General features: G+C 37.1%; 1 protein-coding gene across 1 annotated transcript in view; it reads right to left on the bottom strand.

The window, feature by feature from the left end:
* Window positions 1-24886, bottom strand: part of BBS9 (Bardet-Biedl syndrome 9) — a 252846-nt gene that overhangs the window by 119269 nt on the left and 108691 nt on the right. The window contains exons 21-22 of the mRNA XM_031042432.2: window positions 23755-23937; window positions 9480-9702 (exon numbers count right to left, since the gene is read on the bottom strand). Coding sequence (XP_030898292.2) covers window positions 9480-9702; window positions 23755-23937 — 406 coding nt within the window. The remainder of the gene's footprint in view (window positions 1-9479; window positions 9703-23754; window positions 23938-24886) is intronic.

Here is a 24886-nt window from a genome sequence, read left to right as displayed (position 1 = left end):
GCAGCCACAGCTTCTCTGGGCACCCTGTGCCAGCGCCTCAGCACCTTCACAGGGAAGAATTTCTTCCTAATATCCAACCTCAGTCTTCCCTCTGTCAGGTTAAAGCCATTCCCCCTTGTCCTGTCCCTACTGGCCCTTGTCCAAAGCCCCTCTCCAGGTTTCTTACAGACCCTTTTAGGTATTGTTAGACTATTACAAGGGCTCCCATTAGCCTTCCCTTCTCTGAAGCTGAAGCACCTTGTATTTGCTTTAATGTACATTTTCCAGCTCAAATACTAGATAAAAGTATTAGAGATGGGTGAATCTGAGCACAGGGGCAAGGGAGACATGACATTATGGACCTTCACTCACCATATGAACACTAGCTGAACCATAGAATCAGCTTCATGAGCAGACTTAACAGCTGACTGCTCACAAAAACTGGAACTGTCATAAACACGCCTGGTCTCCAAAATACTCTCATTCTCTAAATATTCAGTACTGATGATGCACAAACTTATAACAGTGTCAGGCACTCAGATCTGGGAAGATGTCACCCTTATCCTCCATCTGAAAAAGCCATCAAGACCATGGGAGCGGGCAATTCATAATGAGGAGCTTTACTACAGCCAGATCTGCTGAAGGTAATCACTCAAAGAAAAAACAAGCCACAAATAAAAGGGAAATTGAGAGAGATTCTACACCTCATCATCTTCCATCCATAACCTAAGACCTTAAAATGCCACTATTTCACTCTCAGGCTGATAAGCAAGGCTATGAGCAAAGCTCGCAGAGGCATATGCTGTGCCCCACTCTCTCTAAACCCCAGTCTGTTCAACTACATCTATCTCCAAGTCTCATGATCCAACCACCCAGAGGCAGTGAAAACTGCCCAGCATTGCAGTGTACTGGATCTGGTTGTGTACCATGTCTTCCCTGAAGTTCAAGAGTTCTCTCTCAAGTTAGTGTAGTTTAACCTAAGAGAATTACTCCTTAAATGCAGTGTAGCAAAAAAAACAAAGAAGTAATTTATCAGGAAGGACATCCACGGCTCTTTGGAACTCACAACCCAAGAAAATGTTAACTAAGCTTACAATAACAGTCATTTTAAGCTTTATCATATAGTTACATATTATATAAATAATCTAGTGTAGAATTTGTCATGCTTAGACTAAGACCAAAGGCAACTTCAGCTTCAAAAGTTAAAGCCACTCTTTTACCTACTAAAGTTATGAGACCTTTAAAACTTCTTCTTTTGTTGTTTAAAAAAAGCGTTTCTTTTGGGGAACTTTTCTGTGTGCAACTCAAAACCAGCTGTGCTTTGCAAGGAAAAACTTTTCCAAGAGCCTGGCTCTCTGCAGATTTTTGGCAAATCTATTTGAAAAATTGAAAAGTGGGGGCCTGAGCCAAACCTTACTGAAGTCTATGGAAAAACTCCCATAGATTTCATCAGGGTTTGGATTGGGCTCTAAAAAAGTCTGAAGTAATTGAAAAATCAGTTCTGCATGGACAAAATATGAAATTTTCACTAGGTTTAGATTTATTAGACTCCCTTATGGTAATGTGGAAGAGCAAATACGTTTTAAGTGGTGTTAGTGATGTACATACAGCTTTGCACTGGTAATTCACCACAGAGTTCCACAGACTCATACATGTTATTTACACCATGTACATAATAAAAATTATGAAATCAACCAACATACACAGACACCTTTACTTCATTTTAAAAAGACCTGAATATTGAGAAAAACATTAATAATGTCATAGCTCAAGTAATTTGCTGGTTTTTTTCAATTGAGAATCAAACAAAATGTGAATAGTTTCCCTTCCAAAACTGTAAGCCAAATTCAGTGATAATACACAAAAACCCAATGCAAATAACTATCTCATTCTGAGCACACTGGCTCAGAACAGTTCAGAATAATGTAACACTAGCAATTTCAGCTAAGATGCATCTAATTTATAGCAGTGTAAGAGAAAACTCAGATTTATTCAACCTAAATGTGACAGAAAACAAAGTAGCAAATGCAAAACAAATAGGTTGCAGTACCTGAAATAAAGGCCACAACATCCCCCAGTGTTTAAACAGTTGCACCTCTGCTGACTAAAGGAAGCTACTTCCAGTCAGAAGAAAATAAGTAAGCCGTTAAACTTTACACATTGTGGCTTGAGCTATATATCACATTAAAAGAAATACTTACACTCCACTTAAGAGAAATGTTGCACACATATATAAAAAAAAAAAAGAAAAGTAAGGGATAGAAAGGAAGTTTTCCCAAAGAACCTGATTTCAGCATTTTAAGAGAGGAGAGATGATTTGGAAATTATTTTCCACCATCTTCTCCCATCCCTCTGTAAATTCTTTCCCCCAGTACCTTTTTGTGGATGGGTATGCTTTTCTGTGGCTGTACTTGGGAAAAGTAGACAATCACTGTAATTTCATGGTGGTCTTTGTCTAGATAGGGACTGGAAATGAAAAGTAATATCACCTACACTGCAGAGTTAATTATGCTCCTCAAATGCCCACAGCTCACGTACAAATACCAGTGCACTCCATCAGACAGGCTGCTCTTGAAGCACCACAGGAAATGAAAACTTAAAGGAACCAAGGGAAACCTGTTAAGTGAAAATCCAAGTATGACTGGACATATAAGACTGACTCCCTATTAAAAGCATACATTAAAGACAAGGATTATGCTATATTATAAAAGTTTGGCTTTATTTAAAAATAGATTACATCATCCGCTAGAGCCTCTTAAAATAACTATTTAGGTTTTACTTTTTTTACTTGCTACTATTGAGTCATCTGAACTAGAAGGTCACAGGCTGTATGCTTTCTCCTTTAAGCAACACTTTTTCCATAGTTTTGAGCAATTAGCTTCTAAGTGCAGATTTCAGAAGCTTATTTCTGCTTGTGGTCTCCCAAAGACTCAAACAACTCAGAAAATAAAGCCCAGTGACAAGCACAATCATTAAGGGAAATTCTTTCAACTGACAATTATTTTCACCAAAAGCTTACCTCAACATTATGAATCATTTGTGACCACTTATACTTAAGTGGAACATATTAAAATTTAATGGATTTTGATGCAAAGAGCCAGCAATAGGATTGTGCTCACCAAGGCACTAATGTGTTGATCCTGTGCTTAGATGAGGCGAGTTGGAATTGCAACACTGCCAACCACATTTCATAGTACAACAAATGAATGAATCCGAAATCTCACGTGGGATTTCTTTTTTATTCATTATGCATGACATTTTCCTCTTTAAATTATTCATTTTTTTTGAAGAAATGTTATGGCTTTAGCCTTCTTAACCTTTGTACTCCTTCCCTCTGTGGTTTTTGCCAGCTGTAATATCAATTGAGATGGGGAGATTTTCTAAACAACATAATAAAAACCTTTTCACAACCCTGCACACAAACGTGTCTTGTTACACTTCCATCTTATTCTGCCCTTCTTACAATATTCTAATCTGGAAATGTCCTGAAAAAAGAAAAAAAAAAAAGTGTTTTTTATCAGTAAAATAAATTTTTTTCAATAAAAAGAAGTTAATACCAATGCTTTATCATTGTTCATATAATACCTGAAAATTAACCAATTAGAGAACTATCATTTGAGTCCAGGAGGGTGATGAAATTTGACTGAATTTGTTAAAGCCCACCTCTGACATTCTCCCTCATTCTCTCCCCATGTCTGATCTTCAGATTTTCATTTTTAAATGTGTTCATCTGACCATGCAGAATGATAAAAGGCCACAAGGCAAGCTGGCTATCCCCAATCTATTCATCTGCAACCCGTGTTTTAACAATAAAACATAAAACCAACTATATGTAGAAGCTACAACGCAAGACTGCAAGGCCCGTTTCAATCCTGTTTATGCACAGGTGTTATTGGTTCATAGGATGACCTTGGGAAAGTTAATTTCTCTATTGTTTAATTTTTCTTTCCACAGAAATAGATTACTAAAGTTACTAAAACAATAGAATAAAAGTTTGAAAGAGTAAAGAAAGTCACAACGAAAAGAAGTTACAGAGAGTAAAGATTCCCATCAGAGAGACTAACATTCATTGTTTCTGGCTCCACCAAGCTATTCTTAAGCTTTTCTTGAGCAACCACAGATCTTATTGCTGTAAGCACTCCCAAAATTCTCCCTAATGATTTGCTACTCCCCTTCCTTTTCACTACATCAGCTTTATGGGGCAAGGGACATATTTTAGTCTCAAAAATAGAACCCAAATAATTAGTTTAAGATTTTTGGTATGTTACTATTTGCTTATTTCTAGACTTTTCTATTAAGATAGAACTGTTCCTTATGAACAGCTGAGACATTTCTGCTAAAGTACTTTATTTGTGGAGTACTAGAAGTCACATTAAAGCTGCAGCACCGTATCATGCCCCTTTATGCACCGTATCATGTCTCATTAGTAGCTGGCATGACACAGTGGAACAGAAGTGCATGACAATGCTGAGGGCTGCAAGAGTTATGGCAACTTCTTATCATCATTCTTATGTGATTATCATCTGCAACTAGAGGGAGAGAAGAAAGTTATGTTTAAACTGGCATAACAGCTCAGCCGTGCAGGGCTGCACAAACTGGATACAGACGTACACAATGATCACACTGTTTATGGCTTCAGTCTCCATTATGCCTTTGTTAAACCATGCTAAAACCTCTTTGCCGGATAGATCCACACTCATACCACAGGATTTAATCTGCAGTTGCTGCTTTGGGACACCCAGAAAAGGGGTTTTCTACCCTTTTATTGCTACATCTCCTTGTCACTTACTCCCTTGGGTGGCTAGTGATAGGGTTGCATGCTCCAACTATCACGGTGAAGAAACTGTACATGTAGCTGCATGGACATCAAAGGGCAAAGCATGGAGAAGAAAACCAGTGAAGTGGATGGACAGAGGAAAAATGCAAAAAATAACTGAGGAAAACCAGCTAAAACCAAACAAAGCAGAGCCATCACAGAATGGTCTGGGTTGGAAGGGACCTTGAAGATTGTCTAGTTCCAACACCCTTACTAGAAGGAAGAGCTACAAAAATAAAAAGTATACTTTTTACCAAATGCCTGTTTTCTTTAAGGCAGCAATGAAAAGTATGGGAAGTTTGAACTAGCTGATACAGTGATGATGGATATGTTTTGATTGTAATGCAAGCAGTACACAACTTTTCACAGAGAAACCTTTATCTGGGCATGGGAACTCCATCTTCTTCAGGCAAAACAAAAACAACATGTACTTGTTAAAATGCAAACATATGTTAACTTCAGATTCAGATAAATATGTCTAAGTTTTAAGCACTTATGAAAATGAACCTTACTGAATGTGATATTTTAGTGATACAGAGTTATACTTCATATAGAAATAAATGTAGTCAGCAAATATAAAAAAAAATCTAAATGCAGAGTTCAGCCTTTTTGTAGCATAGAATCATAGAATCACAGAATAGTTACGGTTGGAAAGGACCTTAAGACCATCCAGTTCCAACCCCCCTGCCATGGGCAGGGACACTTCACACCAGAGCATGTCATCCAAGGCTTCATCCAACCTGGCCTTGAACACTACCAGGGATGGAGCATTCACAGCTTCCCTGGGCAACCCATTCCAGTGCCTCACCACCCTTACAGTAAAGAACTTCTTCCTTATATCCAATCTAAACTTGGCCTGTTTAAGTTTTAGTATCTCATACATTAAAAATTGCTTTTTCACTCTTATTCAACAATCCACTTCCTGGGGGAATCAGTCCTTCAAGGTACTTTACTGACCAACCTGTATGATTTTATGGAAGCTAGAAAAGATGAGTTCAGAGTTTTCACTGCAACAGCTAAAGTGAGTTAACATCAACTCCATATTTAAGGACCTGAGCCAACAAATTCATACGAATGAGCTGGCTTGCAGTGTTTATAAGTGTAATTTAAAGGTCTCTGGGTACATTTCAGAAAAAAGTCCTCAGCAAACTGACTTCCAATGAGAAATGGGCACTTTTATTAAGGTTTAGATTCCTGAGATCACAGATACCCACCAATGTCCTCTGGACACTTTTGTAAATGATACCGTCTCGTGAAATATTTGAAACAGGTGAGGAAAACTATTAATGTCTTTTGGGTAATGATATTTTCCACTGACCTCAGTGGACTATCAGTTCCATTCATCAGTACTGACCAGCCTTCAGGTGTACAAAATCCTTGTAGGTAACTTGTAGCAGGCTTTCTGAATAAAACTTTTCTTCCACTTTTCTTTACACAGATTTAATAATCATTGCTTAAAAGCTCTATGGATACCCAATATATTTAAACTAAGAAAAAAAAATCTGAAATCATTATTTCAAGGGTTACTAAAAGAAAAATTAGTTTATTGCTACAGGTAACCTATGGAAAATATATTAAGCAAGAATCACATTTCATAATGGACTATAGCCTTCAGTGGAGATAAACAACATCAGACTTATGTCACATCTGTGAGACAAAAACTATACTGGCAATTTTCAATGCACTTCTCTGCACCAGCATGGGGGGCTATGCAAAGCTATCAGTTTACTGTCATCTCAGGCTAACAATACTTAAGTTCCAGAAAAAGTTTTCCAACAGTGATCCCATGATTTTCAGCATACCTGCTGAAAGTTCAAAGTTCAAAGCCTTGTCTAGTCCTTGCTGCTGATTTTTGTGCCTTCTTCGGGCTGCTCAATTACTCTGGAGCAATTTTAAACTACATGGTTCTAACTTCTCCAGGCAGAAAAAAATTACTGTAGTTGCTTCTGAGCTACATTACCATGACAGTGAGTACAAATAGCAAGTACTACATTTTGCAAAACATTCTGTGTTAAAGTCCACACTATGAAGTCTGAGAATGCCTGAGTTATACTGCTTGTTTCCCTCTCCTAATGACCAACAAAGATTTGATAATTAACAGTCTAAGAGAGGAATGTGCAACAATCAGAATCCTATTTTTTCAGATAGCACAAACTAGTAATAGTCTTTCTTGACAGCACACTCTGTGTACCAAGGACTTCGCAGCAAAGTTTATGTCTAATACATATATAAAAATGAATATTGTTCTTCCAGGAACTCACATCCACATGTTTTTCCAATTAGTCCTGACATTCTCCTCAAGTTTAGTAGCACGTAAACAGAATGTTCCTTAAGGAATATGACACATTCTGTTGAATCCCAGTTTTCCAGTTAAGAACACAGCTCCAAAACGGGCAATATTCACTCATGGATATCACAGCACAATTTTGAAAAGAGGTTTTTATAAACATAGGTAAGAAATACCAAAAAGCTAGAAAAAAAAATTGTCTTCCAGAGCATGACTTTGAATACATTATTGGTGCCTATGTATATTTAATGTGGTAAAGCAACTTTTCTTTCAAGTTAGCATTTACCCATTCATAATCTGAGTGACAGAATCATGATTATACAAAGCAAAATTATAATCAACTTGGCAAATTAAAGCTACGAAGACAAAGTGTCAGGACACATATATACTACCATGTTTAGGAAACTAATACTATATATCTAAACAGAGAATGAAAAGCATCTGTTTAGGTAACAAACGTATAAGAAAGGGTCTGGAGACTGAAATGGAGCAGGGTATACTCCCTGCTACAGTTGAAAGGAAAAACATTCCACTTTGGAAAACAATCAGTAAGAATTAAAAATGAGATCATTTAGTCAGTATGAGTATAAAAGAAAGTTACTGAAGGGATGTACTAAAAATCTTTGAAAGCTTTAAACATTACAGAAAACATCAACTGCCACCTCTACCTTCAATATTCACACTAAACCAGTTTGATTTGCAGAAAAGACAATGTATATGAAATAACAGAAAATAGAGCTCCAACAGAACCTTAGAACAGTTTGGGTTGGAAGCAACCTTAAAGCTTATCCAGTTCCAATCCCCTGCCACAAGTAGGGATACCTTGTACTAGGCCAGGTTGCTCCGAGCCCCATCCAACCTGGCCTTGAATGCTGCCAGGGATGGGGCAGTCACAGCTTCTCAACCAGACTGACACCTAAACAAATCTCCAGTTAGCAACGGCTGACACCTCAAAGCAATTCTGCAAAACACACAAGATATTATAAGAGACCTTTAATGCTTCAGAATTAATTCGTTGCAGGACATCAGGATTTATGCTGTAAGCTCTTGCACCCATTAAACTCAATACATGACAACCTGGGTGGTCTGCTTCACCTTTCCCTGGCACTGACCCACACTTTGGGTTGGCACTGCTCCCTAAGCCCCTCACCGTTCCTCTCATCCAACCATTTACACGTTGCCAAAGTCAACACAGTGCATGATACAGCCTGATGTGGCTCACACTCGCAATCATATTTAGCCAACGATTCTGATTAACTTTTAATCATCCTCACAAGAACATTTTACATACTGGAAAACTATCACATCCCTTCTCAACCTTCTCTTCCTTTTTTCCCTTAGAATAAACAAAAATAAAAATTGTTTAATTTATACTTTTTGTGCTCTTCTCTGAACTCTGCTTGATTTCTCTAAGTTCTTCTGTTAAATTCTGTTACCCTGTAATTTCAACTGAATCTTTCTCCTGAAGAACAGAAAGAAATAATTATGTATCTCCTCATTAAAAGTCACATTACTACATCCCAAACTTGGAATTCACCTTTAATGGGATCATGTAGCTGACTTTTATTCAGTTGCAGGCACACTATAACCCCCAGGAGTCTATTCAACGGCAACCGTGCTTAAGTTTGTCTGATTCTTGCTTCAGCTAGAGTCCCTTGCCCTTCCTACCAACTTCAGATCCTTCCTCTAATTTATCAAAATCCATTACTGCTCTTTCAATGCGCTTGAAACTCCTGCTAGCTTGCTGCAAAACCACAGTTTTAACACTGATGCTCCATATTCCATCACTGAAGCCGTTAAGGAAAATAATGAACAAACCCAGGCCAAGCAGAGACCATGGCACACAGCTAACATATACTTGGATTAACTACAAATACTGATAGCTATTTTCTAAAGGGCATGTTTCAAGTAGTTGCACACTTGAAGATAATCATCAGCTTTTCAATGTGGTTTCAGGCAACTTCTCTATATTTCAGGGTACCCTCTCTCAAACATATCAAATACAGCTTCTAGAAATCCAGATTATTGCTATAGTGCTGCAATGCCTGAAGGATTCTAGGCACTTTTAAACACATCTCTAAAAGTTGGTTGATATAGAAAAAGGCATCTCCACTGTTAAGAAAAGGAATAGCTTTTTAAAAAGTTGCAATGAATAAATTCCTCAAGATAATGACAGTTACGCTATTGAACAATTATGGGACCATTTTTGGCTTGAGACTGAGATAAAACTTTGATTTCGTATTACCTTCATATTAACTCATTTTACTGGTCAGCAACACAACCAGTGTTTGGTTTCCACAACCAGTGAAAACTGTTAACACAATCAAATGTTCTTAATTTTTAGTTTTAATATACAAATACATATCGTGAATTGTGAACATCTACCTCATGTCTCACCTGGCATGACAGCAGCTTGCTGAGTGGCTGAGTCTGTACTTAAGGAAAGGCGACCACCTTTGGCTAATCTGTCACAGAAGAGGGTGATGTTCTTCTTCAGTCTGCTGGTATCTTTGGGCATGCACAACTGGCTGCTGAGAGACAGAGCCTGTTCCTTAGAGCTCTTTGACAAACAAGTTCGTAACAAGTAAGAAATGGCAGCATCCACAGTTTCTTCCCAACCCTGGGTTAAAGAAAAGTAAATTAAATAAGATTAGGTGACTATAATATGATATAGCATATTAAAAAACAAAGTAACGAATCAAGGACTAAAAATCTGAAAATTGTAGCAATACATTAAATATAAGTTAATGGTTAACAAGTGTCATGAAATCCCAGTTCTTCAGCTTGTACAAGCAAAAACTGAAATACCCCCAGCCCCAAATTTAAGACTGACAAAGAAATATCATTTATATGGATAGTATATGACATAACAGTTAAATTCAGTAGTTGTACTAGTAACAAAACCGGAAGTTCCTAGATGCAACATTTAGAATTAAGAGAAGAACTGAGATGTAAATACAGATATAATATGTGGTATATAGCATTATGCTGATCATATGCCAAGGCCAGGAAAAAAAAAAGCCAAAAACATATTATAAATTCTTTGGAATCACTGTCTAAGATCCTGACAATATGCCAATGGCAGAGAACACCATGACTGCAACCAAAAGCTGCAGATACTCAGCATCCATTTATCAGACTGATTAAATTACGATACCCACAGCATTAGCAAAGATGTGTTAGTGCTCTGATAAGCTGCTACTTAGATTTCTGACAGCATCATGTCAAGCTGTAAACATTTATAAGACACCCGTTTAGTAATCAGTTAAGTTAAAACATGCAGCTACCTATGGAAAAGCTTTCAGGAGGAAAAGCTATATTCAGTGTCATATTCAGTATACATATTGCCACAAAATTGTTTACTCCTGTAAATAACAGTAAAGACAAGAAAGTTTCTTTTCCTGAGGCAGCTTGACAAACACCTTTAAAACGGTTCATGTTTGTAGTCACTGCTATGGTTTTCAGTGACATGAACAAATCAAAGATGTTCCTTCAGGTAAGAATCCTGGATAGCAGAAGTCTTTACCTTTTGTGCAAGGTTATTAGGTTAATATGTAAAATCTAATACAGGACATCTACCTCATTTTGCAGTATGCAATGCAGGATTGACTCATCTGGATGTATTTCTCTAATCTTAAATTAGTCTGTGATGAGATTATGTCATTAATCCAAAGTTTCTGTAATTAATGAACCTGCAAGACAGTCACAAAGCCTGCTCATGTCTTTTCATGACAATGTTATTGTGCTTGGACAGATTTAGTAACTAATATAGGGCTTTGTGGTCTGCTAACCTCAGGACTCGTAACATCTCTCAGCATTCAACTACCTGTATAAGCAAATTTTATCTGCTGCCTACATGTGGAGGGAAGTACTATTTAGTTGCTATAGCACTAGTGTAGTGTCTGCTCTCTCAACACTCTTGATTGGTTGGGACTTACTTTGGCAATAGTCTTTCCTGACTGTGGAAGTACTTGAGGCTACAGTTTGGAACCCTCCCCAGCTCTGTGTGGCAGTAAGGTAACAGATACCAAGATAGATCTTCAGGTATTAAAGAAAAAAAACTCAAGTATTCAGTTGTAATTAATACAAACCCAGAGCCTTATCGCTTTTAAGCTCTTTCTATGACACATTCTAACACCCAGTTGAACAGCAAAATCACCTACCTATCCAAATTTTCATGACTGGATGGATAGGCATAGCATTTGAAACGGTGATGGTGTAAACCCTGTTGGAGTCCACTGTCACACAAACAAGGTTTATGAATTTCTTTAATTAGATAGCTACAGCTTTGGTGAAGGCTAGGATACTACTTTTGGCACAAACAAGCAAAGGCCACAACCCTTCCTGACCTTGCTACCTCCTAAGAAGAGGTTCAGGACAGATGCTCACTAGTGGTCTAGTACATCAGAAATCACAGTGGCAGGTACTTCATCTTGGTCCAAACATACTACTCTTAATAATGTCCTGAAAATATGCTGTGTACATATAAAGCATTTACATTTTGCAGAGGAACAGGATCAGCTACTGAGCTTTTCACAGTCAACATTTACCATTCCTGACTTCAAAACAATGACATTAAACTACTTACCTAGATCACCCCCCACCCAAAAAAACCCAACCATGTAGATCATCAAAACCATGTCAGTCAATCAATGCAGTGGTAGTTTAACATTCTTCAAATATTCTAGAAAGAGTCCACTGGCGTGTAATCCAGCCACTGACCTGTGATGGTAACAGGAAATAATCCACTCTGCAGCCAATTTAAAGAGGTTAATGAGCTGATAAATGCTGTCTACTTTCCCACATACTGGGCAATGAAACTTAATATGAACAAAGCATCAAGAACAATCAAGCCAGGCACTCCTCATTATACTACAAATCATGAAAAATAAGACAATACAAACATCAGAATCTAGAGTTTCACTAAAACACAAAGAAACACATGATTAACTGGTGTCAGCATACAGTAGCTGAGAAGCTGGACAATACACCCCTCCAAATAAACTATATAAATGCAGGCAAAAGGAGCATTTAAATAAGGAAGACTGAAATATAAGCTAAGGAAAGTCAGGAAATTAAAAGTGGCTAGTATTCTGTCCTTGGCTCACACAGATACGTTTTACTTTGTACCTTAACTTTTTCCAACCCTTGTTCTTGTATCTAATTTCCATGTAAAACTAGTTTCTCAGTAGACCATAAAGCTATCTTCTCCAATTCAACAACTGTTGATGTAATAAGTCCACTCAAATCCAAAGCAGCCTTTATGACTAGCAAAAGAGTACGCAAAAGCTACCTCTACATGGAAAAAAAACCCTCCTGATTGAAATCTGTTAAGGTGATTTTATATAATTAGGAATTGATGGCTGCAAATAAGACTGCATTTGTCAGCAGTTTTTATTGGTGCAAGCGGGGAACTGAAAGAACAAGAAAAATTCTTCACCCCTTATGCATTAAAAAGCTAAAAGATGTTTGAAAATGAAAGTGTCGAAGTCTATAACCTACAATGAAGAATGATTCTACAGCCATGGCTTTAATATTCACTAATGGCTTTCTGTGTAGTATTCTGTATATTTGAGGTTTGAAAGAAACACCTTCAACAGAAGTGTGATACCAGTAATCCATCATCCTATGACCAGCAAGAGTTGCCATAACTGCCACAGCAAATTAAGTCAAGAATCACAGGAACACCTATTACTTAATTATGCAAATTCTTTATATTGACTGTATGACTTGAAACAGATATGAAAAATATTTAATTCATCAATTTAACTTTTTCATTGGGAAACACTTTCATATTTTGCATGTATACATTATTATTTTTCTCTTGTAGGTAATAGGAAGAGATTGGCACTTTCTTTTAACCAAATCACAAACACTGTAAGACTCTGAAGACCAAATGATACCAGAAGAACTAAGACTGTAGTAGTACACATAACTTATATTTCATATATATTATCATTAAGGATCCTCAGGAATCACAGCATACCTGAGTACAACAAGGTTCAATCTAGGGTACCTAATTTTCAGGATGATTTTTAGGTTCTACCATTTGCTGAATAAGAAAAAAACCTCCAAAATTATTTTCCCTGCAGGGTAAATGACCAACTTACTGTTTGTTATTCTAAGATTCTAGGCAATAAAATTGGAGGCACATCCAACATCTGAGATATCACACTGCAAATAAACTGGCAGGCTGCAGAAAGGGTACTGCTCCTATGACACAATATGCAGATGGAGAATGTGGTTAATAGTGAAGTTGACCAGATGACCCAAAGACTCTTCTTTAATTTTAATGCAGATAATTGAGCAAACTCAATTTTGCCAAGCTATTAGCCTAACAGTGTTTTTCTTTCCTAGATGTAAGAGCTGAGCAAAGGGTTCTTTTTGAATGCAAACTCTAGTTCACCTTGTGATTCTTAATAAAAGTAGAGGTCAGTAGGCCTAACAACAAAGACATTCAGAACCAATTCTATTCTTGTGTTAGGTAATGCAGAAGAACAGAAACCGCTCAACAAATGATTGCTAATGATAGAGGCCCACTATGACACAGTATTATTCTACAACGGTTAGACATTTCTCCATTAGGCCACTCTGTTTTGCTTCCATTAAATCTGCCAGTTCCTTTTAGCAAGCCAGGTAAAGTGCCTTGTGATCATCAGGGAAAAAAAAACCCTATCAACATTTCACAAGACTCACAAAAGCAAGAATAAGTAGTACTAAAATAGCCTCTTCAATCTGCAGTTATAATGCTTTGTATGATATTTTGCATGTCTCCAAACTGCAAGAATACTGACTCCTATTCAGGACCACAATCTGCTATAAAAGCAGCTTTAAGCAATCACTGCAATCAGCTGAGCCCCATCCTAATACCAACATCTGCTGCACTACATCAAGGAACATGTCAACCCACCATGCTAAGAATTAGTTACTTTTTTCCCGTAAAAATGCCAAGTAAGCTACATCAACAGAGGCTAAAAATTCAGTTTTATTGTTCAAATAATCAGAGAACTCTAGGGATTGTGGAAAATCTACCTAGAGCTCTACGAATTAATACTATTTGTCTTACGTATAAATAAATCATTCTACTAACACATTGGAAACTTGAACAACATTGTTCCTAAGTTGTGCTCATGAGCCAGACAGACATTTGATTCTGTATCTTAAGTCTCACCTTAACAGACTGAATTTACTTTGAAAGCCTTTATCATTAATATTATTCCTGAGGCAACAGCCATTTTTCAAGCTGCCTATGAAGCAACATACCATGGAGGGATAGTCCAGACAATTCTGAAAGAATACAAATGCCATGTGAAACATACTGCAAAAACTATGCAGAACTGGTGCAAGCCAAATTATGGGAACTCTTACAGTTGTTAAGTCAGGAATTTGCCTGGCTGTATCTTATTTCTTGATTTTAGTCACAATAATGATTTCATCAGCTCTCAGAAATACTATAATACTTAGAAGCATACCTTACTGTAAGAAAACCTAGGTATTTATGATTCTCCAAATCACCAAAGAAGAGGTTTCTGTATCTGAAAGCACTGTATATGCTAATTCACAAGAAACACCAGCTGTGTGTCTCTCAACACTTTGTTTTTATGGTGATTAAAACAAAAATTATCTTATTTGTTACACATACAAACTGGTAATCCATTAATCCAGGGCTACTGAACTGGAAGTCTCCAACACAGACACAAACCATTAGCCAATTTTGCTGTCCTACCAGGCATCTTTACCCACATTCTTCAAGCATATTCCATATTTCTAACTGACCTATCTGTCTTGAACAGGAGATAACAGCCACAGCAACCACGCAGATAGTGTGCAATGTTTGCCTTTCTGCCAGAAAAGGAGCTGACAAACCTTTCTTGTGAGTGTCCCTGAAAAATAACTGCTAAAAATGAATTGATAAAGCATTTAAGGAGACCTTTTGACCAGGCTGAATAAAATTCTAGAAGAAGACAAGCAAATAGGCTGTATGTCTATATGGCACTCAGAAAAAATGCAGTAAAATACAACTGAAGTCTTAATGTATTAAACTTTGAAGGGTCTCAAAAGACAGGGTATTTTTTAGGATGCACATAACATGGTTGAAGAATTATCATTGTAACAATATAAAAACAGTTCTCTTCAATATAGTCCATCAAAACACCTACACTGGAATACCTAAAAAGCTGGGAAATGGTAAAATCCTACAGACAGGTGGAATTTAAGTCTGATGAAAATCCAGACTAGTGACTCAACCTTAAATACATTCCAAATCTATTAAGTGCCTAAGACGGATGTTTGTAGAGCACACGGAATACTGCTGTTTGCAGCAGCTGAGATTCTTACACTAATCCTGCTCTAATTGTTCCTTTCTTTGAATCAATATCATGTACAATAATATTGACTAATTTGATTTTCATTTCTATTGGTATTTATAATAATTCAGTTCTAACAGTTACAGACTAATGAAAGCAATATCAAAGTAAGAACACAACAAGAAATCCAAAACAAGGTAAGAGACAGAATAACAAAAACTAAGAAAATTAGCAAGGTATGCAGCTCTAGAAGAAAATCAAACCAGTAAATGAATCAATTTCATTTTAAGGAAAAAATCCTTGAATTAAAACCATCCTTACTTGTGAGATGGGACTCTGAAGTCATAACCTATGGTGTCAAGAGCTACATTATAGACCTTTAAATCTTATTATGGATTTGGGTTAGCATACGTACCTACTCCAAACCTAACTACATTTATTTTAAACACAAGGGATAAAAACTAAATGCAAAACCAAAGGAAGTACAAGATAACACCATGCTGACTGACCACAATACGTCATGTCCTGAACAACCAAGTGCTGTAGGGATCATGATACAACAGATATTTAAGGTATGAAAGACTGAATTATCTATGAATAATAAGTGGAAGAGTGCAGAAAGGAATCAAGACTTATACAAGAAACCGTCCTATAATATTTATTGAACTAGTCTGAGATCAGCACAATAGATCTGTGCAGACCTATTTAGCAATAACTATCCATCCTAGCAACTATTTTCAAGCTATTTTAGAGCATCTAATTGAACTATTAGCATCTCACATTTTCAGGTAGTAAATTGTAAATATCAGCTTTAGAAAAAAGTCCTTTGTGAGTAAGGTTTTGTTTTTAAAGTGTCCCAGACATATAACATTTCTGCACAGGTCTGATGTAACTGTTCCAGTGCCTAAAGGGGCTACCAGAAATTTGGAGAGGGGCTTTAGACAAAGGCCTGTAGGGACAGGACAAGGGGAATGGCTTTAACCTGACAGAGGGGAGACTGAGATGAGCTCTCAGGCAGAAGTTGTTCCCTGTGAGGGTGCTGAGGCGCTGGCACAGGGTGCCCAGAGAAGCTGTGGCTGCCCCATCCCTGGCAGTGTTCAAGGCCAGGTTGGACACAGGGGCTTGGAGCAACCTGCTCTAGTGGAAAGTGTCCCTGCCCATGGCAGGGGCTTGGAAATGGATGAGCTCTGGGGACTTTCCAACCCAAACCATTCTGTGATTCTGCTTGTACAGTTACTCCTTTAGTAATGCTTGTTTGTTGTAATTTAAACACATCCTTGTCTGGAATCATGAAAGTTCACACACATCATAGGTTTCTGTAGAAGCTATTCCCAAATCCTGAAATTTTTAGGGGGGTTTTGTCATCAGAGTTTTCTTTTTAACTTGACTTCTTACAACCATTGATCCCTTCCTGGGAACTGATGAAAGAAACTGTTGTGTGTACTATATGAACGGAGCTGTTTGGCTTCTTCGTTGCCAGCATCAGAGGTCTGTTGTTTTGCTTTTTAGTACTAAAATAGTCTAACACCTCATCTTTCTTTTCCTCAAGAACTTGTCACCAGTTAGGCAGGAAAACTGAGGTGTTGTTTGGGTTTTGCAGATGCTGTCAAAGCTGTCTGCAAACATGCAAACACATCAGGAGCCATGCATCTTGCTGAAGAAGGCTATACATCCAGCAGTAATCCTGCCACACATGAGGTCTATAAATAAGGTTGAGTTTCAGCAAGATAATTTTTGATACAGGGAAGAAGAATCAGACCTTATTATAATTTATCTGGAAAAAAAAAAGTGAATCAAACTTGCTAAAAAAAGTTTCTTGAGACATTTTATGGCATCTCACTCCATATTTTATTGTAGTATCAGTGATAGACTTTGGGGAGGAACTTTTCTTTTACTACAATATCCTTTATTAGGTTACTGATATAAAATGCTATAAAAGCCTGACAAGTTTCTGTTTCCAAAAGCTGTGACATATGTAAACATGCCCACTCATACATTTTACCTCTCAAAAAAAACAACAACTTGACAAAAAGTTTGTTTTCTATTAAAATTCTCACAGTACTTTAGATTTACTCACCACTAACTTTAGAATCAGCTCTGTTGCTTCAAATTGTGGAATTTCTATTCTCTCAAAATGCACAGGCTAGGAAAATAAGGACAGCGGCAAACAGGACTTGCATATTTACTTGCATTGCCAATTCTCAGGCTTATGCTAGAAGTATTGAGGTTTTTTTTTTGCTTGAGGCAGTAGAATCATAGAACCATAATATAGTTGGGATTGAATAGGACTTTTAAATGTCATCTAGTCCAACCTAGCAAAGATAATTAACTTCACCATTGTTTGTGCAGCCTTGTCTTGTGGTCTGCTTTACTTTTGAGGCATCAAAACCATATTTTGGCTATATCAAACTCTCACTTCATTGAAAAAGCCAGAAGATGGCAGAAATAAATTATGCAATCTCAGTGTTCCTTTAACATGAACTGGCCTGTCCTAATGTAAAGTGTGCCTGTTGCCACCTGTGCAGAAACAAGAGAATACTGGTATATCATTCTTGATCTAGGAATTAAGACAAAGCATTTTACCATTAACTAAAAGGAGAACTTCCATCTGAAAAGAAATGGCTACCCTCAAAATCATCGTGAAGAAGCCAGTGAGTTTTTTTCCTGGGATCTTGTAACAAGATGAAAGATTCACATAGCAAGCATCTGCAGATCTCTCAATTAGGACCCAATATCAAGGGAATTATCCACTGACTCCATCAGCTTCTTTAAAAGAAACAAGCCCAGAGTGAGTCACTGATTATGAAGTGTCAAGTCATTTTGGCGAAAAACATGGCTGTAATCATTATAATGCATCACTTTGGTAATTAAGCAGTTTAGATGACAACTGGTCTCAATTCCTGCTATGCAGCACATATTCAGTAATTACTACTGCACTAAAATATTTTAGCTTCTTTTTGTACCTGAACTAGGCAGACTACCCTAACAAAGAGAAAGTTTAGAGGTCCCCATCACAATATTACATAAAGAAAGATGTCTGATAACAGAAGCTTATTTAATCTGTCAAACAAAGGGTATGTCTCTTGGGACAACTGCAATACTTAGCAGGAAATCCAAATTAGTTTTCAAGGAGGTAATATATGCTGGAGGCAAACTAATTACAGCAGAACACAGTTCTACCTTGACTAATTTACGCCAAGAAAGAAAATCTGTGAGCAGGCTTATGCTCACAACTGACCCCACTGAAGATTAACTTCAGTATTTCCTAATACTGACAGAACAAATAAGGTGACAGATCAAGTTAAACGTAAAATTGATTTTTCAAAACCAGATATGTCAGATTCTCCATTAGAAGGTTTAGATCAAGGCTGAATGCTTGTCCTGAGTTTGATAAAAGTTCTAAAGAATACAATTTAACATGACAAGAATTCCTAATGTACATCAAAAGCTATTTCTGCATAATTTTGTTTAAACTAATTTTATGCCACTATTACCAATCACCAAAAGTCAACCTTTCAAGAAAATAAAGATTTGATGTCCCCTTATCAGCAACTGAAAAAACTGCAAATTACAAAAAAAATTGCAAATACAATTGGGCATTGGCCATAGTTTCTTCTGCTGCTCCTCTGAAGTGCAAACCAGCCAAAGAGTATTTTTTACATCACTCAAGAACTCTACAAGTCAAACCCATCTGCTATCAAGCATAAAACCTAGCAGGCTACCTAGTCTTTCCCAACAGCCTGATCTTTTCCTGCATCTTCTTACAGAAATCACAGTCACTTTAACAATAACTCTTGTGAGTCTTACTAGATACTTCACAAATTTGGTTCATGAGAGTGATATGATTTAGTGGCAGATTTGGCAGTGCTGGGGTAAGAGCTGGATCTTAAAGGTCTTCTCCAACCTCACTGATTCTATGATTTTTTTCTGACACCATCTCTTTTCCATCCTTGCCTTAAAGTCTATTTTTCTACTTCATCTAATAAACACCGTAAAGTAGCAAATTTATAGCCACAAACTTAAGTTAATTACAGTAGATCATAGAGCCACTTAAAAATATGCATTTCATCCTCAGTCATTCTTTTCTTCCAAATTACAACTTCAGTAACAAAATAAGATATAATAATACAGACATTTAGTTAGTTGGTATGATTCCAAACCATTAAAAGATGAAAATGTACTTCCAAAATGCCAATTTATAGCTGTTACTATTAACTATAGTATCACAAATGTGCCTATAACTAGAAAGGGATGATTCTGAGCAGTGAAGCTCCTGTATGTCACTATTTGGTAACACAGAATCGTAGAATAGTTAAGGTTGGAAAGGACCTTCAGATCATCAAGTTCCAACCGCCCTGCCAGGGGCAGGGACACCTCACACTAAACCATGTCACCCAGGGCTCTGTTCAACCTAGACTTGAACACTGCCAGGGATGGAGCATTCACAACTTCCCTGGGAAGCCCATTCCAGTGCCTCACCACCCTGACAGTAAAGAACTTCCTTATATCCAATCTAAACTTCCCCTGGTTAAGTTTGAACCCATTACTCCTTGTCTTATCACTACAGTCCCTAATGAAGAGTCCCTTCCCAGCATCCTTACAGACCCCCTTCAGATACTGGGAGGCTGCTATGAGGTCTAAAAGCCCCATGATAGAAGGCCACCAAATTGGTCAGGCAGGATTCCCTCTTAGTTAAGCCATGCTGGCTGTCACCCACCACCTTGCTGTTTTTTCGTGTGCCTTAGCATGCTTTCCAGGAGAATCTGCTCCAAGATTTTGCCAGGCACAAAGGTGAGACTGACTGGTCTGTAGTCCCCTGGGTCATCCATTTTCCCATTCTTGAATGCAGGTTATATTTCCCTTTTTCCAGTTGCTGGGAGCTTCACCTGACTGCCATGATTTTTCAAACATGATGGACATCATAAGAACTATGAAAATATTTATTCTTCAGTAAAGTTACTGCTGAGGGTCCTCCATCAGTCCTGAAGTTAAAACATTAGTATTGATACTTTTTTTTCCTTTTGTAGTATCTGAAAGAAAGCATTAATAGCTTCTTGATCAGACATACAAGCCACTAGTCAACCCAGACACATGCAACCTTTATATCAAAACTATCCCTTGTAGCATGAACCCTTTGAACCCTTTAGGGTATCGTGGACAAATTCCTTCTTTTCCCCAAGAGATTTCCTATGGCAAACATCTGCTTTATCACTAACCAAGCTTTTTTCGAAAATCTTTTTCCATCCAGGGCATTCACCAACTCTCCTGAAAATAATGAAATGCATAATAACATCACTGATAAATCATTATTATGGTGATCATGGATTCTTTTGTCTCCAAAAGCACTCCAAGTAGCTTTCTACCGTATGTTTCAACTGATAGCAATACATTCCAACCAGTATACATTTTAAAGTATAGTTTGCAAGGAGCTAGAAAATTATGCTCCAAAATACTGACAATACATACTACTATATTTTGAACATGGGTTTAATTTTAGTCCCACACTAGCTAAGTTCACTGGACAAAAATGTGCCTAAGTCCTGTGCAAATTAACTTTTATTCAGCTTTAGCATCACTTTCTTAATGGTTTCATTAGCAGAATGATTAGCTCATTTATTCCACTGGTAAAAACCAGAAACCTGAGGAACCTCATTCAATTTCTAGTGTTATACTCCTCAGAATGTGCAAAATTCATGAAAGAAACAGTGAAAAGGGCGAATCAGAGAATCACAGAATGGTTTGGGTTGGAAAGGACCTTAAGATCATCCAGTTGCAACCCCGTGCCAGGGGCAGGCACTCCACACACTAAACCATGTCACCCAAGACTCTGCCCAACCTGGTCTTATATGTCCAATACTAAATAGGAGCAACCCTGTAGTTTAATTAAAGCAATACTATTTTGGTGCTAGTTATAAATAAAGTATTATGGAATAATAATATTATGCTGCAAATAAAATATTATGTCGAATATCTGTTATTCCCAGAAAATACACAAGTCAGCCATACTACTTCTGCTATAACTTTGTAGACAACAAAAAGCAAATTTTCCATGTATCTTTGTAGACAGGGAAAAAGAAATTTTCCATGTTCTTAGATAAAAGTTTGCAGCAACAGAAACCATTTAGCAGTCTGAAGAAAAAAAATGGTGACAATGGGAACATAAAACAGCACTACTGTATTTACTAAACATCAAACTGAAATGATGGCCAGGCCTAGAAAACAAGATGCAATCTGTTCTACATGGAATGGCATGTATGAGAATAATGTTGATGTTATGGTCAGAGAAGCATTTCTTCTTACGGTAACAGTATAGTCTAAACATTTTCCTTCCATTAAAAAACCCAACCAAAACAACCACCAAAACACTTCCATGATCAGAATGCAGAAGGCAGACAATGTTCTGGAGATGTAGACTGCATCCAAACCCTGCTATAAACACATCCCCTCCAAATAAAAATACAATAAACTATTGTGCAGAACTGTTTGAAGAGTAAATAAAAATTCATCAGAGTAGTTTCTTTCACCAGTGTTCTACTTGACTGCTTGCAAGGAAATCTGAACACTAGCTAGGAGCTTCTGTCTGTAAATATCATTGGTATGTCAGAAGATTTCCCTCTTCCCTGCCTAAACTTCTCCTCAAATTACAGTCAGATTCCTGTGGTACCATAACAACTTCAATACAGCATGTATTTCAGTATTTTGTAAAGGTTTCATTCCTGTTTCCACTCCCAATTACTGTTGGTTTACATTTTTCATCCTGGCTGCACTGCAGGATGTATATCCTTACAAAATCTGCGAGGTCTTACAGCTTTAACACAGAATATTGTTAACTCCTATATCAAAACCACATCAATACATGTACTGCAGTATATATACTTCATATATTATACAATATACAACAGATTTCACCATGTTTTATCAAAAAGTGTCAAAGCAATGCAATTCCTGATGACAAAATAAAAGTGAGTCATGCAGAAAATGGTTGTTTGGGCTTTTATGGGAGTCATACGAACTTTCTTTCAATTCCATTCATGGGAATGAATACTCCTCAGTTGGGCAACTTAGTTTTTTCAAGTTTAAATGAAGATAAAAATCCAAAACAAATCCTTTTTTTTTCTTTTTTTGCTTTGCTTTTTTTGCTCTGCCTGCTATGGATCCATATAATGTACAATACCAAACCACTGTTTCTCACCCCCAGGGGAAATTGCAGATGATCCTACATTCACTTGGAACCCAGCACAAGCTTTCTAAACGGCCACAAACCATTCTTAAGTATTTCAGGAACATACCAAAATCTGCATTCACTGTACTCTGCAAAACCCTGTGCAGAACATGAAAATTAGTATTAATGTGTACATAAGATAGTTTTTATTTTTTACTCTACAGAAATCATTTGTGAAAGATTATACCAGAATACTGTTCAAACTCCTAAAGGAAACTGTTGAGACTTATTAATGTCAGATTTTATTTCTCTTCTAACTGTGGCATGCTATCTTTAAGTACTTTATTCTAGAAACCAGTAAAAAGGCTGGACTTGAAACTAACTAGAGATTGCCTCCAGTTTTTTTAAGTTTAGAACACTCACCTAAAGGAGTATCCAACTGAGAGCCCTGAGCAAGGATAGAATACAGCACTATCTTTCTTTATAGACCATTCTCCAAACTTTGCACATGATCTCACATAGTCATATTCACTAAATCAGAACAGAATTTGCAAAGTATCATAGCATCACAGAACAGTTTGGGTAGGAAGGGACCTCAAAACTCATTCAGTTCCAACACCCTGTGATGGGCAGGGACACCTTCCACTAGACCAGCTTGCTCAAAGTATCTGAACAATGCAGGACTATGTAGAGCACAGTGGAGAACACAAGTACATTATTTATACACAGTATTTCATTTGTATAACTTTCATCCATTATATAAGCCAATGTGCACAAAGTATGGCCAATGCTCATTGCTGTGTGTACACGTCTATATTTTATAGTTCTGCTGGAATGTGTGCATGTGAGTATTCATATATATTTACATTAATCTCCAAAAAACTGGGGCTAACCTGTTTGTGCTAATAACTGGAGAGAAGCTAAAGCCAGCTAAACTTTTATGTGAGATGCTCCTATGTGGCTTGGTAAGGAAGGATTAAGCAGAAGTTAACTATCAACCATATCTTCCAATGAAGCCTTCCATAGCCTACTCCTATTTTCCCACTTTCCTGAGAAATCAATGTAGTTTGCATCAAACTCCTACTTAATAAGTCTACTATATCACTTCAAAGGACAGTCTTCCACAAAGCACATGGTGAAATACATAAATTTAAGCACTTAAAGCTGTGTGGCATTTTTTTAACAGGTTTATACAGATTCTTACCATCTCTTTCGTATCTTCTGCTAATGGCAAAAACGTAGCTTCCAGAATAGCAACTTGATCAGTGCTGAGCTTCTGCCACAGACTAATCAGCATAATCACCAGATGGGTGGCACTTTTCAGCTTTGTGAATGCCTGGAATATGTTGGCTTGATTTTCCACTGCTGCATCTGCTAGAGCTATTACCTGCAAAAATCACAAATGTCTGTTAAGGATAATTTTACCATCCATGAACACTCAACACTGAAATTACCTTTGGCACACTCCTATTTTCCTTTAGAAGATCCTGAGGAATTCTGCTTTCCACAAACACAAACCACAAAGTACTAAATTCATTATCAAGATTTTTCTTTTGCATACCCAAGGTAACAGGATCAATCTATCTAGTATAATCAGTGTAGAAAGGATTCCAGTTAAGAGCATATTCTTCAGGCACTCGTGAGCTTGATCCCCATCATAATACATAATAACACACTAACTTTCAGTTTTATACCACACAAGACACAAATCTCCAGATGACCAGCAAGCCTACTGTATGAATCAAAAACAATACATTGATTTTATGCAATTAAAAATGCAGTATATAATTATTTCCAGATGAACAGAACTTCAATCTGTTATTTTATTAGCTCTTAGGTCTCTCCATGTTTTGAACTAGTTGCTTAAGCTTTTATGCTAAGATGTAAATGTAAACATTATGGATCATGTATATAAAGGCAGTACCACTTTACTTGCCAGACATCATGAAAAAAACAAAAATCAAACTAAAATGCCAGATTCACTTCTTCTAAGATGATAAAATAGTTGTGTTGAGTACTTCAAGATGGGGAAAAAACAGAAGAGCCATTATATGATATTCAACTCAGTTCCGGAATAACTTGTCCCTGTATATAATATTGTAGACTCACAGCATTACAAAAATTGGTATTCTGAGAAACTTTCCTATAAATGCCTTCTTTCTTGAAGTACAATGTTTAGACATTCCCCATCACCAGTGAAAATTGAAGATAACAGTGATTTCACTATGCAATTTCAATATGACATGTCAATATGACAACAAGAGATTTTCCACAGTGTTGGCACTGAACTACTTCAGCTAAAGGAAAGGGGTTTATCCTGGGTGAGCACAGCTTAC

The sequence above is a fragment of the Melopsittacus undulatus genome, chromosome 1 (assembly GCF_012275295.1).
Source record: "Melopsittacus undulatus isolate bMelUnd1 chromosome 1, bMelUnd1.mat.Z, whole genome shotgun sequence".
Classification (NCBI taxonomy): Eukaryota; Metazoa; Chordata; class Aves; order Psittaciformes; family Psittaculidae; genus Melopsittacus; species Melopsittacus undulatus.
The sequence above is the reverse complement of the archived record's forward strand: the minus strand, read 5'-3'. Positions and strand labels throughout refer to the sequence as shown.